At 55.8% G+C, this 12500-nt stretch overlaps 7 protein-coding genes across 7 annotated transcripts; 3 read left to right on the top strand and 4 right to left on the bottom strand.

The window, feature by feature from the left end:
* Positions 1–2: 2 nt before the first annotated feature.
* On the bottom strand, positions 3–530 carry LTHEOB_8776 (Ribosomal protein S27e; the record flags this gene model as incomplete). The annotated part of the gene is made up of 3 exons (XM_035518290.1): positions 3–185; positions 239–301; positions 528–530. The coding sequence occupies 3 exons, from the start codon at positions 528–530 to the stop codon at positions 3–5; spliced, it is 249 nt and encodes an 82-aa protein (XP_035370081.1).
* A 1917-nt stretch (positions 531–2447) lies between these two features.
* Positions 2448–3179, top strand: LTHEOB_8775 (CHCH domain-containing protein; the record flags this gene model as incomplete). The annotated part of the gene is made up of 2 exons (XM_035518289.1): positions 2448–2665; positions 2918–3179. The coding sequence occupies 2 exons, from the start codon at positions 2448–2450 to the stop codon at positions 3177–3179; spliced, it is 480 nt and encodes a 159-aa protein (XP_035370080.1).
* A 1169-nt stretch (positions 3180–4348) lies between these two features.
* LTHEOB_8774 (40s ribosomal protein s9) lies at positions 4349–5139 on the bottom strand (the record flags this gene model as incomplete). The annotated part of the gene is made up of 4 exons (XM_035518288.1): positions 4349–4526; positions 4590–4823; positions 4891–4989; positions 5075–5139. The coding sequence occupies 4 exons, from the start codon at positions 5137–5139 to the stop codon at positions 4349–4351; spliced, it is 576 nt and encodes a 191-aa protein (XP_035370079.1).
* Positions 5140–5429: 290 nt separating this feature from the next.
* Positions 5430–6030, top strand: LTHEOB_8773 (60s ribosomal protein l21; the record flags this gene model as incomplete). The annotated part of the gene is made up of 3 exons (XM_035518287.1): positions 5430–5533; positions 5591–5638; positions 5700–6030. The coding sequence occupies 3 exons, from the start codon at positions 5430–5432 to the stop codon at positions 6028–6030; spliced, it is 483 nt and encodes a 160-aa protein (XP_035370078.1).
* Positions 6031–6778: 748 nt separating this feature from the next.
* On the bottom strand, positions 6779–7918 carry LTHEOB_8772 (Rho3 protein; the record flags this gene model as incomplete). Its single annotated transcript, XM_035518286.1, has 7 exons — positions 6779–6891; positions 7000–7222; positions 7285–7406; positions 7467–7481; positions 7538–7554; positions 7621–7638; positions 7869–7918. The coding sequence occupies 7 exons, from the start codon at positions 7916–7918 to the stop codon at positions 6779–6781; spliced, it is 558 nt and encodes a 185-aa protein (XP_035370077.1).
* A 937-nt stretch (positions 7919–8855) lies between these two features.
* LTHEOB_8771 (CBF1-interacting co-repressor CIR) lies at positions 8856–10149 on the bottom strand (the record flags this gene model as incomplete). Its single annotated transcript, XM_035518285.1, has 3 exons — positions 8856–9770; positions 9822–10030; positions 10080–10149. The coding sequence occupies 3 exons, from the start codon at positions 10147–10149 to the stop codon at positions 8856–8858; spliced, it is 1194 nt and encodes a 397-aa protein (XP_035370076.1).
* A 466-nt stretch (positions 10150–10615) lies between these two features.
* LTHEOB_8770 (Cop9 signalosome subunit 2) lies at positions 10616–12396 on the top strand (the record flags this gene model as incomplete). The annotated part of the gene is made up of 6 exons (XM_035518284.1): positions 10616–10659; positions 10716–10874; positions 10929–10989; positions 11064–11459; positions 11511–11610; positions 11663–12396. 6 exons carry the CDS (start codon positions 10616–10618, stop codon positions 12394–12396), a joined length of 1494 nt encoding a protein of 497 aa, XP_035370075.1.
* Positions 12397–12500: the final 104 nt, after the last annotated feature.

Genomic DNA, 12500 nt, shown 5'->3' with positions numbered 1-12500 from the left:
ATTTACTTCCTCCTGAAAGAGCAGCCCTCAGTAAGACGGGCCTTGCCACCGGTGGGCTGGCACAGGACCTGCGAGCAGCCCTGGCAAACGACAACGGTCTGGGCGTGCGAGAAGACGGTGGTGATGGTGAAGCAGCCGGGGCACTTGACGTCCATGAAGAAGGAGCGGGGGCCCGGAACAAGGGTCTTGGGAGCAGGTCAGCCAGCGTTCAGCGTGCAGCGGGCTGCAGGATGCCAACCTTGAGCTTGTGCTTGCGGGCCTCGGCCGCGGGAGTGGGGTTGAGGAGGTCAACGGCGAGAACCTGCACGCGAAAAAATGTCAGCACCGGGCTCCAGTCATGTCCATGTCGCATGGCCGCAAGTGGCCTCAATGGACTCAGGCTGGCCGAGTATCGTCCCCATTGCAGAAGCAAACGCGTGTGTCGTCGAGGTCGGTCGCGGGTCGTGTCCATGTCGTGTGCTTCGTGCAGCGGGTCGATTCGCCACCTTCTCCTCCTCTGACGGGCGCGGGTGGAGGGTCAGGCTCACCATCTTGACTGTTGTCGAGGATCACTGGGTTGCTGTTCCTTTGGCTGGTCGGCTCGGAGGCTTTTGGAAGTGGAAGCAGCGGGTGCAGGTGATTGTCGTCGATGGGAGTCCGAAGAGAATGAACTCAGGCAAGCGCGGCCGGTGGTTTCTTCCTGTGCGGAAGTCGGTTCGCTTACGATTGGGTACCTAAACCGCTTTAGGCCACTGACGCCAAGAATGTGCTCCCTCGCGCCTTCCACCTGCTTGCACAACCACGCCACACGAGCAGTTACAAGGCAAATCCTTCATTCACCTTCTCGCTGATGCGACATGCTTCTTTGAGAACGCTGGCCGATGAATCGCCTCCAAGGGCGCAGATTCGCTCCCGTGACTGGCAACGCTCGGATTCTGCTCTCCATCATCTTCAACATTAGTGCATTTGCCTCCAGACATTCAATGAAGCTACAAAATTTTATTTCTATAAATTTTGTTGGAAACTAAGTTAATTCAGTGCTCCACATGCACTTTCAGCGCCGGAAACGGTCGAGGATCCGCCGCTGATTTCAGGGCAACTCTTGGCCGTACCTTGATGGACTTCATGATTGATCACCAGCAGAACTCTACTGGAGCGTCCGACAGAAAAATATAGGGGGGTCTCGCAGCCGAAGGCTAGCGTGAAGAATAGTAAAGCCCCAGGCACAACTATGCCCCGGCTCTTTTCTTAGAAAAATGACGTTTGTGGGTAGGTGAAGCTATCGTCCGGACGTGTATGTAGAATTTTAAATTCGACATTCTCATCCGGACGATAGCTTCAACTACCCACGACGTGAGCAAAAATCCACGCTAGCCATCGGCTGCACGAGGGGACTGTATATTCAATTTTGCCCCAGGGTCCGTTTCTTCGGCCAGGCTGCATGCTGGAAGTGGGAGGGCCACCGCCTGAACCGGCCGGGGAATTCACCGCCTTTGCGCCCCAGAATGATGCGGGAATGGAACTCAAAGCACCTTCGTCCACTCAGTGCACTGGAGGATCCAAGACAGTTCTGGCTATTGTCTTAATTGCATACTAGACTTCATAAATAACCTAAACTGGACATGCAGCCTTTCGATATCGTGAAGATGCGCAGCGGCCTGGATCCTTAGCCGACCCCGCAGATGATTCATGAAGTCATTCCCAGGAGTTGCGGCAGTGTCCGCCTAGCGCGTACCCGACAGTGTCCCCAATCAGCAGCTGAAGTCCGACGAGCCGAAAGATCTGACCAAGAGGCCATCAGTCCTGGGTGTTACTGCTGTCCTGGAGTTCTCGCCGTTACTTTGATCTTTTGCCGCCAATGTGCCGGAGGCCAGTAGATGGATATCCAAGGTCGAGAAGCACAGTATGCGTTGGAGGACGCTGGGTGCTGCTATTATTTTCTTGGAACATGTGATATCCTCTTGTCATCAGCTTGAACACGAATCCTCATTGATACAGTCCTCTCTTGCAGCCGATGTTTTTTGCTCATGTCATGGGTAGTTGAAGCTATCGTCCGGACGAGAATGTCGAATTTTTAATTCTACATACACGTCCGGACGATGGCTTCAGCTACCCACGTATGTTATTTTTCTAAGGAAGAGCTGGGGAGCCCTGCTATTCTTCGCGCTAGCCATCGGCTGCGAGAGGGGGCTGTAGCTCAGCCCTGTGCATGATTCCCGCCTCCTCAACAGCGTGCAAATCCGTGGGTTTTGATTCGACATCGCGCACTTCCCTGTACGGATCCTGAGCAGCGGCGGCAAACATCCGTGCGTCGCGCATCTCGGCCTCCGGAACTTCTCCAATATTTTGCCAACGGCCTGCACTCAAACCTCGGCCATTCGCTCTTCCACGACCATCCTTACCCTTCCACCCGCCAAACTTGTCTTTCTCCAATCCATCGCAACAAAACAACACCACAATCATCAACCATGCCTCGCCAGTCCCGTGGTTCTGCTCCTGCCCGTCGCTCTGCGCCCGCTCCGGCGCCCGCCAGGCCCGCCGTTGCGCCTCCGCAGCCGCCGCACCAGCAGGCTCGCCCTGCTTCGACCGCCGCCCACCCTCCGGCACCCCAGCAGGCCCAGCCTCCGATGCAGGCTCCTCAGTCGCAGGGCCCCGGTCTTTTCGGCCAGATGGCCAGCACTGCTGCGTGAGTAGTCCCAAAGTTCCCGAAGGAGGAGTTTGCGAAAAGAGCAAGTCAACGGGGGAAATGCGCGATGGAGTTGGTGCCATCACCGTCGCCGCTGCGCCGCGAAGCCAGAATGCCTTCGTAAAGCCGTGCGCTCGGCCGAAATATAGGATGGAATGGTGGTGGCACCGACGACGCTGCCTCCCAACGACGGAAACCGGGTGGCGCGAAAGCATGTGTCCGATCAGAAGAGGCTAACCAACTCATCTACAGCGGCGTCGCCGTCGGTTCTTCCATCGGCCATGCCATCGGTGGTCTCTTCAGTGGCGGCTCCTCCGCTCCCGCCGAAGCTCCCCAGCAGCAGACTGCCGTCGCCGACAGTTACAGCCAGCAGCAGAACCAGAGCTCTGGTGTGTGCGCCCAGGACATCAACAACTTCAGGAAGTGCATGGACGAGAACCAGGGTTCTCTGACCATCTGCGGCTGGTACCTTGACCAGCTGAAGGCCTGCCAGCAGGCCGCCAGCCAGTACTAAGCAAATGTGGTTGCGCTTGGAGAGAAGGAGAGGACATGGGGTTAGAAAGTCTTGAAAGCACTTAGCCGGAGGTCATTGTATTATCCTAAAAATCAGCCATCGAAAAGGCAAAACATCCCACTCTACAGCTAATACCATTATCCATCTCATTTCCTTGTCACTTAGAGGTGTCTCTGAAGGATATGGGATTTCCGGCTCAGCACGATTTTACTCCTAAGATGCTCTCCTATTTGCTAGTCGGCTTAGAGGTACTTGTTGGAAGTGCATGAGTTTGGTGTATGGTCGGTATAAGTTCTTCTCTAATCAGCCGTGGAATACTACTTCGGGCACCGTGCTCTATTGGATTTACGAGTTGGTGAACTTTTATTTCATCTAACTCACGGGGTCTAGTGTTATCATATGTGTCTTTGAGTCAAGCTGATTGGCGGAAAAGAAGGGAATGAAAGCAGGTTCAAGGTCTCATCTTGAACCGTCGCCAATATGTTGTCCTTTTGTACTCATCGCCGAAGCCCCACTTTTCGTCGCTCATATGCACGCCCGGGCTGGACCATATACCAAATAGGAAAAGAAAGTGGTTTTGCAAGCGCGCACGCGCTTGTACGTACGCGCTCGTACATCATGGAGAAGTTTCTAAAGAATTGGCTCATAGTTAGGCTGCCACCCCCTCGGATGGTCGACTCACGGCGACGTATGCCTTTTTTATTTTTCTTAAGGCGGAACAGCATGTGGGTAGTTGAAGCTATCGTCCGGACGCATATGTCGAATTAAAAATTCTACATATGCGTCCGGACGATAGCTTCAACTGCTCATGACAGGGGCGAAAAACAAATTAACGCCAGCCTTCCGAATGCAATGCCCCTCTGCACTTAGTAAAAGTTTTTGGAATAGTTCTCGGCACATCTCAAAATATCAATGAGTTTGGGAAGTTTCAATTCAGTTGGATATCAAGCAAATAGAGAATTTTATTCCACGTTACGGGACCACGCTCCACTGTGGAAGAGCCAGCCATCCAGAAGGGTCGTAACGGAACCGGGGCACCTTTTTTGATTTGCATATCTAATTTTCCCAGATATGCCTCAAGCCGGACACCATGCTGAGGTAGAATCCCATGCCCCAAATTCAGAAACCGAACCCGTTCGACCGACCTGCCGTCATGATTTTCGAGTAATCTACTCCTCATCCTCCTCCTCGCCGGCGTCGTCGCCCTTGGAAGCGGCGGCGGCCTTCTTTCTCCTGACACGGCCGGGGCGGCCACCACCGAAGGGCGAGGTGAGAGCGAAGTCAATGTGCTTCTGGGAGTCGAGACGGACAACGAAGGAAGGAACGTTGACGATCTGCTTGCCGACGCTGTAATAAGATGTTAGAATGGATGTGACCAGTTGCGGTGCTGACAATTTGCCCAAGGCTTACCGGATGTGGCGCTGCTTGATCAGGACACGGGCGTGGTGGATAGACTTGGCGAGACCGAGCTTGTAGACGCAGGTCTGGAGACGGCGCTCCAAGAAGTCCTCGACCTTGAGGGCCAGGACGTAATCGAGCTTCATGCGGGACTCGTCGAGGACACCGACACGGACGAGACGGCGAATCAGGGCGTTACCCTCGAAAAGACGCTTGGGGTCCTTCTCGTCGAGCGTGAGCAGCTGACTGCGCAATTGTCAGCCAAAAGATGTTCAATCTTGATGTTGCATAAATTCTTTTGCGGCGCACGTACCGGGCAGCACGACGGATCTTGGAGAGGGTGAGCATGACGCGCCAGACCTCACGCTTGTTGCGCAGGCCATACTCGCCGACAGTCTTCAGTTCGGCATCCCTACCCAGCAGCCAATTAATCAACCATTCTCAACGACTTAAGCGGAGGAACAAGCCTCGCTCAGTGGCCGTGAGGAGCAACGTACAGACGCGCGGACTCGAACGGGCGACGGGGGACCTTGTAGGTCTTGGAGTAACTCCTGGGGGCCATGGTTGCGTCTCGGAGTCGGAGGGAGAGAGGCGGTGGTCGTCGTTGTCGTCGTGAGGCGCAGAAGACGGTCGCGATGTTTTTCGCGGGTGTGGCCACGCCCGTTCGCTTATGGGGCGGGGAAATGATTCGCCGACCACACCCAGCTGAGATTTTGCAACTCCGCGCTTGCTACGAGACGACGGCGACGCCAGCAACAACGACCTCCCGACTTCCCTCCGTACGTGCGCCCTCGACCTGCACTCCTTCGCTCCGCCGCAACTGACCGAACCGCCAGCCACAACTCCTTCACAATGGGTCACTCCGCAGGTCTCCGCGCTGGCACCAGATATGCCTTCAGCCGCGGCTTCAAGAACCACGGCGCGATTAAGCTGTCCACCTACCTGAAGACCTACAAGTGAGCTGCGCTGCTTGTCCACCATGCATGCGCCGCGTTGCTGATGTCATTTTGTAGGGTCGGTGACATCGTCGATGTCGTCGCCAACGGCGCCGTCCAGAAGGGGTCAGTCCCAGCCGCGGAAGATTGAATGAAGCAAGAGATTGGAAATCTGACTGGTGCGCAGTATGCCCTACAAGGTCTACCACGGCAAGACCGGCGTCGTCTACAACGTCACCAAGTCCGCGGTCGGTGTCATCCTCTACAAGCAGGTCGGCAACCGCTACATCGAGAAGCGCATCAACGTCCGCATCGAGCACGTCCGCCACTCCCGCTCCCGCGAGGAGTTCATCAACCGCGTGAAGGAGAACGCCGCCAGGAGGAAGGCCGCCAAGGCCGAGGGCCAGAGCGTCCAGCTCAAGAGGCAGCCTGCCCTTCCCAGGGAGGCCAGGACCGTCAGCACCAAGGACAACCGTCCCGAGACCGTCACTCCCATCCCGTACGAGACCACGATCTAAGGAGATGCAAGGGTTGAGGGGCGTGGTTGAAGTTGGGTCGGATACAGTATGGGCATGGCTCTGGCGCTGTTTATTTAGGGACATCATGCTTCGTTCCTGAAAAAAAATTCAATATTCTGGATTCCCGAGGCACTTGGACGGAGATGAAAAAAAGAGCCGCAGTATTTCCATGCTATGACGCTGCACAATCACTGCGCCGATCTTCGTTTTGGCCACGATCAATTCGACCCAGATGTCCCAGTCATGCCCTCGCCTTGTGTTGTCAAAATTCTCTATGCAGCAAGCTACTTGAAATGATATCCGCCTCGAAACTACCTCTTATGACGTTTGTAGGCAACGTGAAACCTTGACTCGCGCCTGTATTTGAGCCTTTGCTACACATGGACTAGCTTACAGTATTTAGACCACGAAATCACAAGGCGCAACGGAGGTACCTACTCGGCGTACTTGAAACAGACGATAAATGAACAGACAATGCCGCAAACAAGCGGAAAGGAAAGAATATCAAGTCGAAAATGCACGTTGGCTTTTGCCGGTCTACGCAGGAAGAAAGGCACGAAGAGATGAAACAACAAAGCCTCCACCCAAACCCCATATCAATAATTGTGACGCAGATGTGGTGATCAGCGCCATGAAGTAGCCGAGTACGCCTCCAACTCCGATGGCCGACGCTTGAAGGTATCTGCCGGTGAAGAAAATCAGAAGGAAATAGGTGGGACGCCCGATGCGCCCCGTCGGTCCTCACTCCTTACATAACGACACACTTCGCGTCGTTGTCCTTTGCGTTCTTGACAGAGAGCGCTACTCTTGCGGCCTCCGTGAAAGCCTCGTTGACACCTCTGTTCTTCATTGCAGAGCATTCTGTGCAGTCGTCAGCAATCTCACGTGTTGTGTTGCCAACAAGGGTGACAGCAAAAATCAGGCCATAATTATCGGGCCCAATCTACGCGTGCGGTGCGCATTGCTTACCGAGGTATCTCAAAGCGCGAATCTTTTCTGCGACCTTGAGACCTTGATCGTAATTGATGAGCGCCGGCTTCTCGCCTTGCTGTCCGTCCTCATCGTCGCCGTCGGTCTGTTCTCGGAGGTCGCACTTGAGTGCCACGAGCACGAGCTTCACGCCGGGGCAATTCTCCGCAATTTCGCCAACCCATTTGGTCTCGACGTTTTCCAGGGAGTCGGGCGAGTCGACCTGTCGCATTGAGGCATTAGTCGAAATGTGATAGATTGTCTGGCGCGTTGGCGTGTCCGTACGCTGAAGCAGAGCATTATAGCATGGGTGTCGTCATAGGATAGCGAGCGCAGCCGGTCGAATTCCTCCTGGCCAGCCGTATCCCAGAGGCTCAACTCGACATGGACATTGTCGATGAAGATGTCTAGTTGCACCCTGTTAGAACGACGTCATCGTGCGGCCAACAAGGGTTGGCAATTTTTACCGTGCACGTAGTTCTCTGGATCTCGAAGTTAGCCGCTGCGCAAGTTTGCCGCGAGGACTTGGTAAGCTTACCAAAAACAGTCGGTTCGCTTTGCGAAAAGACTAGTTGTCAGCTCGGTGTCCGGTTGAGGACAGTGGCGGCAGCTGAGACTCACTATACCGTAGGGAAGTATCTGTGTGAGTTGAGACCGATTAGCTATCCGCACCGAGACCGGCAAGACAATTGACGAGGCGGCTTCGAGAACAGCGACCTCACCCTCTTGTAAAGACGTTTAACAGCGATGTCTTTCCACATGCACCGTCGCCTCTGTTTTCTCCGGCGTTAGCACACTCGCCCTCGCGTTGTTCCCACTTGCACGCGCCCTCAGCGGGCCCGATCCCGTCTTGGTCTGGTCATACGTACAGAAGCACGAGCTTCCGCTGAACAGTCTTGGTGCCGCCGCAGAGAGGCATGGTCAGGAGCGTGGAGAGGAGAGCCGGAAATGAAGGAGAGACGGGGACGGAGTCGGAGCGTGACGTCGGCACTAGGGTATGCGATGCGCGCGCAAGCTGGGGCGGGGAGGCGAGGCGGCTGTTGAGTCGGGAGTCGGGTCGATGCGAAGCGGCAGGCGTTGTGGGCGAGGGCAACGTTATACGCAGTCAGGCTTCATAACCGGTCGAGCAGAGCGTGAGAAGTGCGACGGCCACAACAGTCAAGATTTGGGGGGTCGGCGGGAGGGTGCGCGGTGCAGCTGGAGGTAGGTGTATGATGGAGATCGATTAGAGATTCGCCCGAACGCCTAATTTAGCGCTCCGGCGAGATGGGGCTACCGTACCAGCGCAGCCGAAGACGGCTCTCCGTGCAAAGCGCCTGCACTGCCAGGATCCATCACCAATAGAATACAAGGCGAGCCGCCTCGCGCACGGCTAGATTTGCGCCGAATATGCCAAGTGGCCATCAGCTGAGCTCATTCGCATCCTTTTCCTCGGGCCGTTGGTGTGGAATACGTCTATTACGTGTGCTGAGCGCTGACCTGTGTCGTGGCGCTCATGATGTCGTGCCTCGCTAAGAAAAACCCCGAACTACTGTTTCTTAGGCCTGTTGAATACAAGGGCCATGCCTAATTTGGCATTCTTCAAGGCTGAGTACCCTAATGGGCCAGACGCCCTGACCAAAACCATACCCAAACGCCGCCGCCGCCGCCGCCCCAGCTCTTCCTTAGAAAAATAACATACGTGGGTAGTTGAAGCCATCGTCCGGACGTGGATGTAGAATTAAAAATTCGACATTCTCGTCCGGACGATAGCTTCAACTACCCATGACATGAGCAAAAAACAAGGACTGTAAGGATCCTTATGCATCAACAAAAAACAAAAAAAGCCCCTCTCGTAGCCACCGCGAGATGCGCGCTCAGTAAGCCTCAAGTTTTTCAAGGCCGCCTCTGGACCTCTTGAGGCGCTCACCCAGGTCAATATTGTCCTGCGCTTGACGATGCAGACCAGACACAAACCGACCCTTTTCGGACCGCTTCTTGTCGTCCGCCAGGCGTTCCTCTTCCTCCCTAGCCTCAATGGCTGCAAGCCTCTTCTTGCGGTCCTCCTCCAGGGTTGACGCACTCGATTGCATAGCTGCAAGCTTCCTAGCACGTTCCTCGGCATCGTCCTTGGCTGGCCTCGGTGGGTTGGACCGTTGCTGGGTCCTCGGAGACGGTGCTCTGCGACGATCGGGAGAAGGCGAACGAGACGAAGGTGCCCTGGCACGATGGTTGTCTTTTCTGGCATATTCGCGATCCCGACGCTCGTCACGCCTGCGGGGCTCGTAGGGAGAGCGAGACCGCGAACGCGGGGAGGCATGCTGCCTGTAAGACTCCCGCTTACGATCTTGCTCCTCGTCGCGTCGACGCTCACGTCCCTCGTCGCGACGGCTCCGCCTGTGAGGGGATCGCGATCGTGACTGCGAACGAGAATCGCGATGATGGCGTGAGCGGTGGCTGTGCCGTCTCTCGTCATCGTCATCTCTCCTATGGCGCCTGCTGCGATGCCTGCTCTCCTCGTCCCTATGGCGATGTTTCCGGTGCTTGCGATCTCCCTCTGATGATCCCCCTGCCTCCTTAAGAAGAGCGCGACGACGCACGGGGTCGTTCATCATCGCCTCCAATGCAGCCTGCTCTTGTTGCCTGACCGCCGCCATTGGATCCATCGACGCCTTGGCAATACTGTCGCGGGGATTGTTTGCGCTCGGTTGGGTGATCATAAAGGACTCCTGGCTAGCGTTCTTCTCCAACTTCTTGTTCTCGTCGTTCTTGATCAGGTTGTCGACCCGACGCTGCGACTTGGTTAGCAGTTGGAAAGCATGTCTGCAACATGTAAAACGTACCTTGCCAAGCAGATAACCCTCCATCTCTTCTGTGGTGCCTGTCTGGCCGCTGGAGGGCCCAGAATACATCCAGTCCACACGGTTCAATCTCTTCTTGCCTCCTGCTGCCTCTTGCATTTCCTGCAATTCCTGGATCGCCCGTTCTTCCGCACGTTCCTTCATCATCTGGTCGATACGCTTGCGCTCTTCCAGCGCCTTCTGTTCTTCCTCTACAAGAAGTTAGCATTTTGCGCCCAACGTTTGGTGTGATTTACTTACCCCATACTCGCCGCTGGTTGCTCATTAAGAGCGGATGCCAGCTCTTCTTCAAGTTGAGATCTCCTCCCATGTTGGCGGTGTGATGGAGCGAATATGTCGCAAATCGACCCTGAGAAAAGCTGCCTGGGGGGAAACGTTGTCGAGTGGCAAGGCTGCGAAATGACCAGCGCTAGAGGTAGCGGTTCCGGGGAGACTTTGTCGCAAATGTCCTCAAAGGAATATGTACGCCCACAGCCGAGTTGGGAGAGCGAGTGTGTCGTGACCGTTGCGCGAGAGATGGTGTTTCTGCGCGGCGGAGCGGCGGCGGTCGTCGGGCAAGAGCCCAAAGAATCGCCGCAAGTGGCGGGGCGCGTCCGTGCGCACCTAGCTCCCCGGACCTACAGCACGACTGCAAGGCAACACCACAGCTTCCCAACTACTGCGTAAACTTTCTTTTGCTCCACTCCACGCGCCCAAGCCGCGTCGCCTCTCACGCCGCAAGCGCTTGGACTTAGCGCAGCTCCAGCTACTCGCGCGAATTCGCCCGGCCAGCCGCCATGTCTTCCGACGATGATTTCATGCAAGAGTCGGACCAGGAGGAGTGAGCTTGCGGCACTGCCCACCTATTAGATCTGGATCTCGCTGACCACCCGTCAGCTACGACTTCGAATATGAAGATGACGACGACGAGCAGACCGGCGATGTCGACATTGAAAACAAGTACTACGGAGCGAAGCAGATGAAGGCCGACAACCCGGAGGATGCCATAGAGGAATTTTTGGGTGTTCCTGCCTTGGAGGAGGAGAAGGGCGATTGGTAGGCTTCCGCCGCAAACTCCACCTACACAGAGCTCGGGCTGACAGCATGAAGGGGCTTCAAGGGTCTCAAGCAAGCCATCAAGCTCGAGTTCAAGCTCGGCAAGTACACCGATGTCAGTACCTACGCTTTAGCAGCAACCATCCCCCGCGGAAATTATGGGCTGTATATTGACGCTGGAAACTACAGGCCGTCGAGCATTACAAGGAGCTGCTCACCTACGTCAAGTCGGCTGTCACGCGGAACTACTCGGAGAAGTCAATCAATAACATGCTGGATTTCATTGAGAAGGCCGCAGAGGATGACGAGGCATACCGCTGCATGGAGAAGTTCTACGCACTCACGCTCGAATCGTTCCAGAGCACCAACAACGAACGACTGTGGCTCAAGACGAACATCAAACTGGCCAAGCTCTGGCTGGAGCGCAAGGACTACCGTCAGCTGACCGAGAAGCTACGAGAGCTTCACAAGGCGTGTCAGATGGCGGACGGCTCGGACGACCCGAGCAAGGGAACGTATTCATTGGAAGTCTACTCGCTGGAGATTCTGATGTACGCTGAGACGAGGAACAACAAGCGGCTCAAGGTCAGTTTGATTTCATGCGGGGCGAGACAGGTTTCTGACGCGCGTGTGCAGGCACTGTACCAGCGTGCGTTGAAGGTGCGCTCAGCGGTCCCTCACCCGAAGATCATGGGAATCATCCGTGAATGCGGTGGCAAGATGCACATGAGCGAAGGTACGACCTCACGTAAGCGGCCTCATCTCGACTGCAGCTGATCTTGAGACAGAGAACTGGAAGGAAGCGCAGAGCGACTTCTTCGAGAGCTTCCGCAACTACGACGAGGCAGGATCACTGCAGCGGATCCAGGTTCTTAAGTACCTCGTGCTCACGACAATGCTCATGGGATCGGACATCAACCCGTTCGACTCGCAGGAGACGAAGCCGTACAAGAACGACCCGCGCATTGCAGCAATGACAGACCTGGTAGATGCGTACCAGAGGGACGACATTCACGGCTACGAGAAGATCCTGCAGAACAACAAGGACCTCCTTGCTGACCCGTTCATTGCCGAAAACATCGATGAAGTGACGCGTAACATGCGTACCAAGGCAGTCCTCAAGCTCGTAGCGCCGTACACGCGGTTCACGCTTGGTTTCATCTCGAAGCAGCTCAAGATCTCGCTACCAGAAGTGCAAGACATAGTGGGCTTCCTTATCGTGGATAAGAAGCTACGCGGGAAGATCAACCAACAGAACGGGACGGTGGAGATCGAGAGTAGCACGGACAGGGATCGGGTGCATGCGATGCAGGAGTGGACGGCAGCGATAGGGTCGCTCTGGGCGACGGTGCTGAACGAGGGCGAGGGCTTCCGGTCGGAAGAAGCTTCGCAGTTCCAGGCGAGCACGGGAGCACAGGGCCTATCGGATCTTGGAGGACGCCATGGACCCAGCGCGAAGCTCGGCCGCGGGACGAAGGGCAAGGGTTTCTCGGGAAGACTGCCGGGAGCTGGGTTGAGGTAATGACTTGCAGCGGTGGCCTGCAAGCCCTTGTGCGAGGGGGGGAGGCCAGTGGACGGGACCTGGCTGGCGCGTGAAACGTCTGCTCTCTACGATGCGGTCATGGA

This window comes from Lasiodiplodia theobromae (genome assembly GCF_012971845.1).
Source record: "Lasiodiplodia theobromae strain AM2As chromosome Unknown scaffold_28, whole genome shotgun sequence".
NCBI lineage: Eukaryota > Fungi > Ascomycota > Dothideomycetes > Botryosphaeriales > Botryosphaeriaceae > Lasiodiplodia > Lasiodiplodia theobromae.
This window is presented reverse-complemented; position numbering and strand designations above follow the sequence as displayed.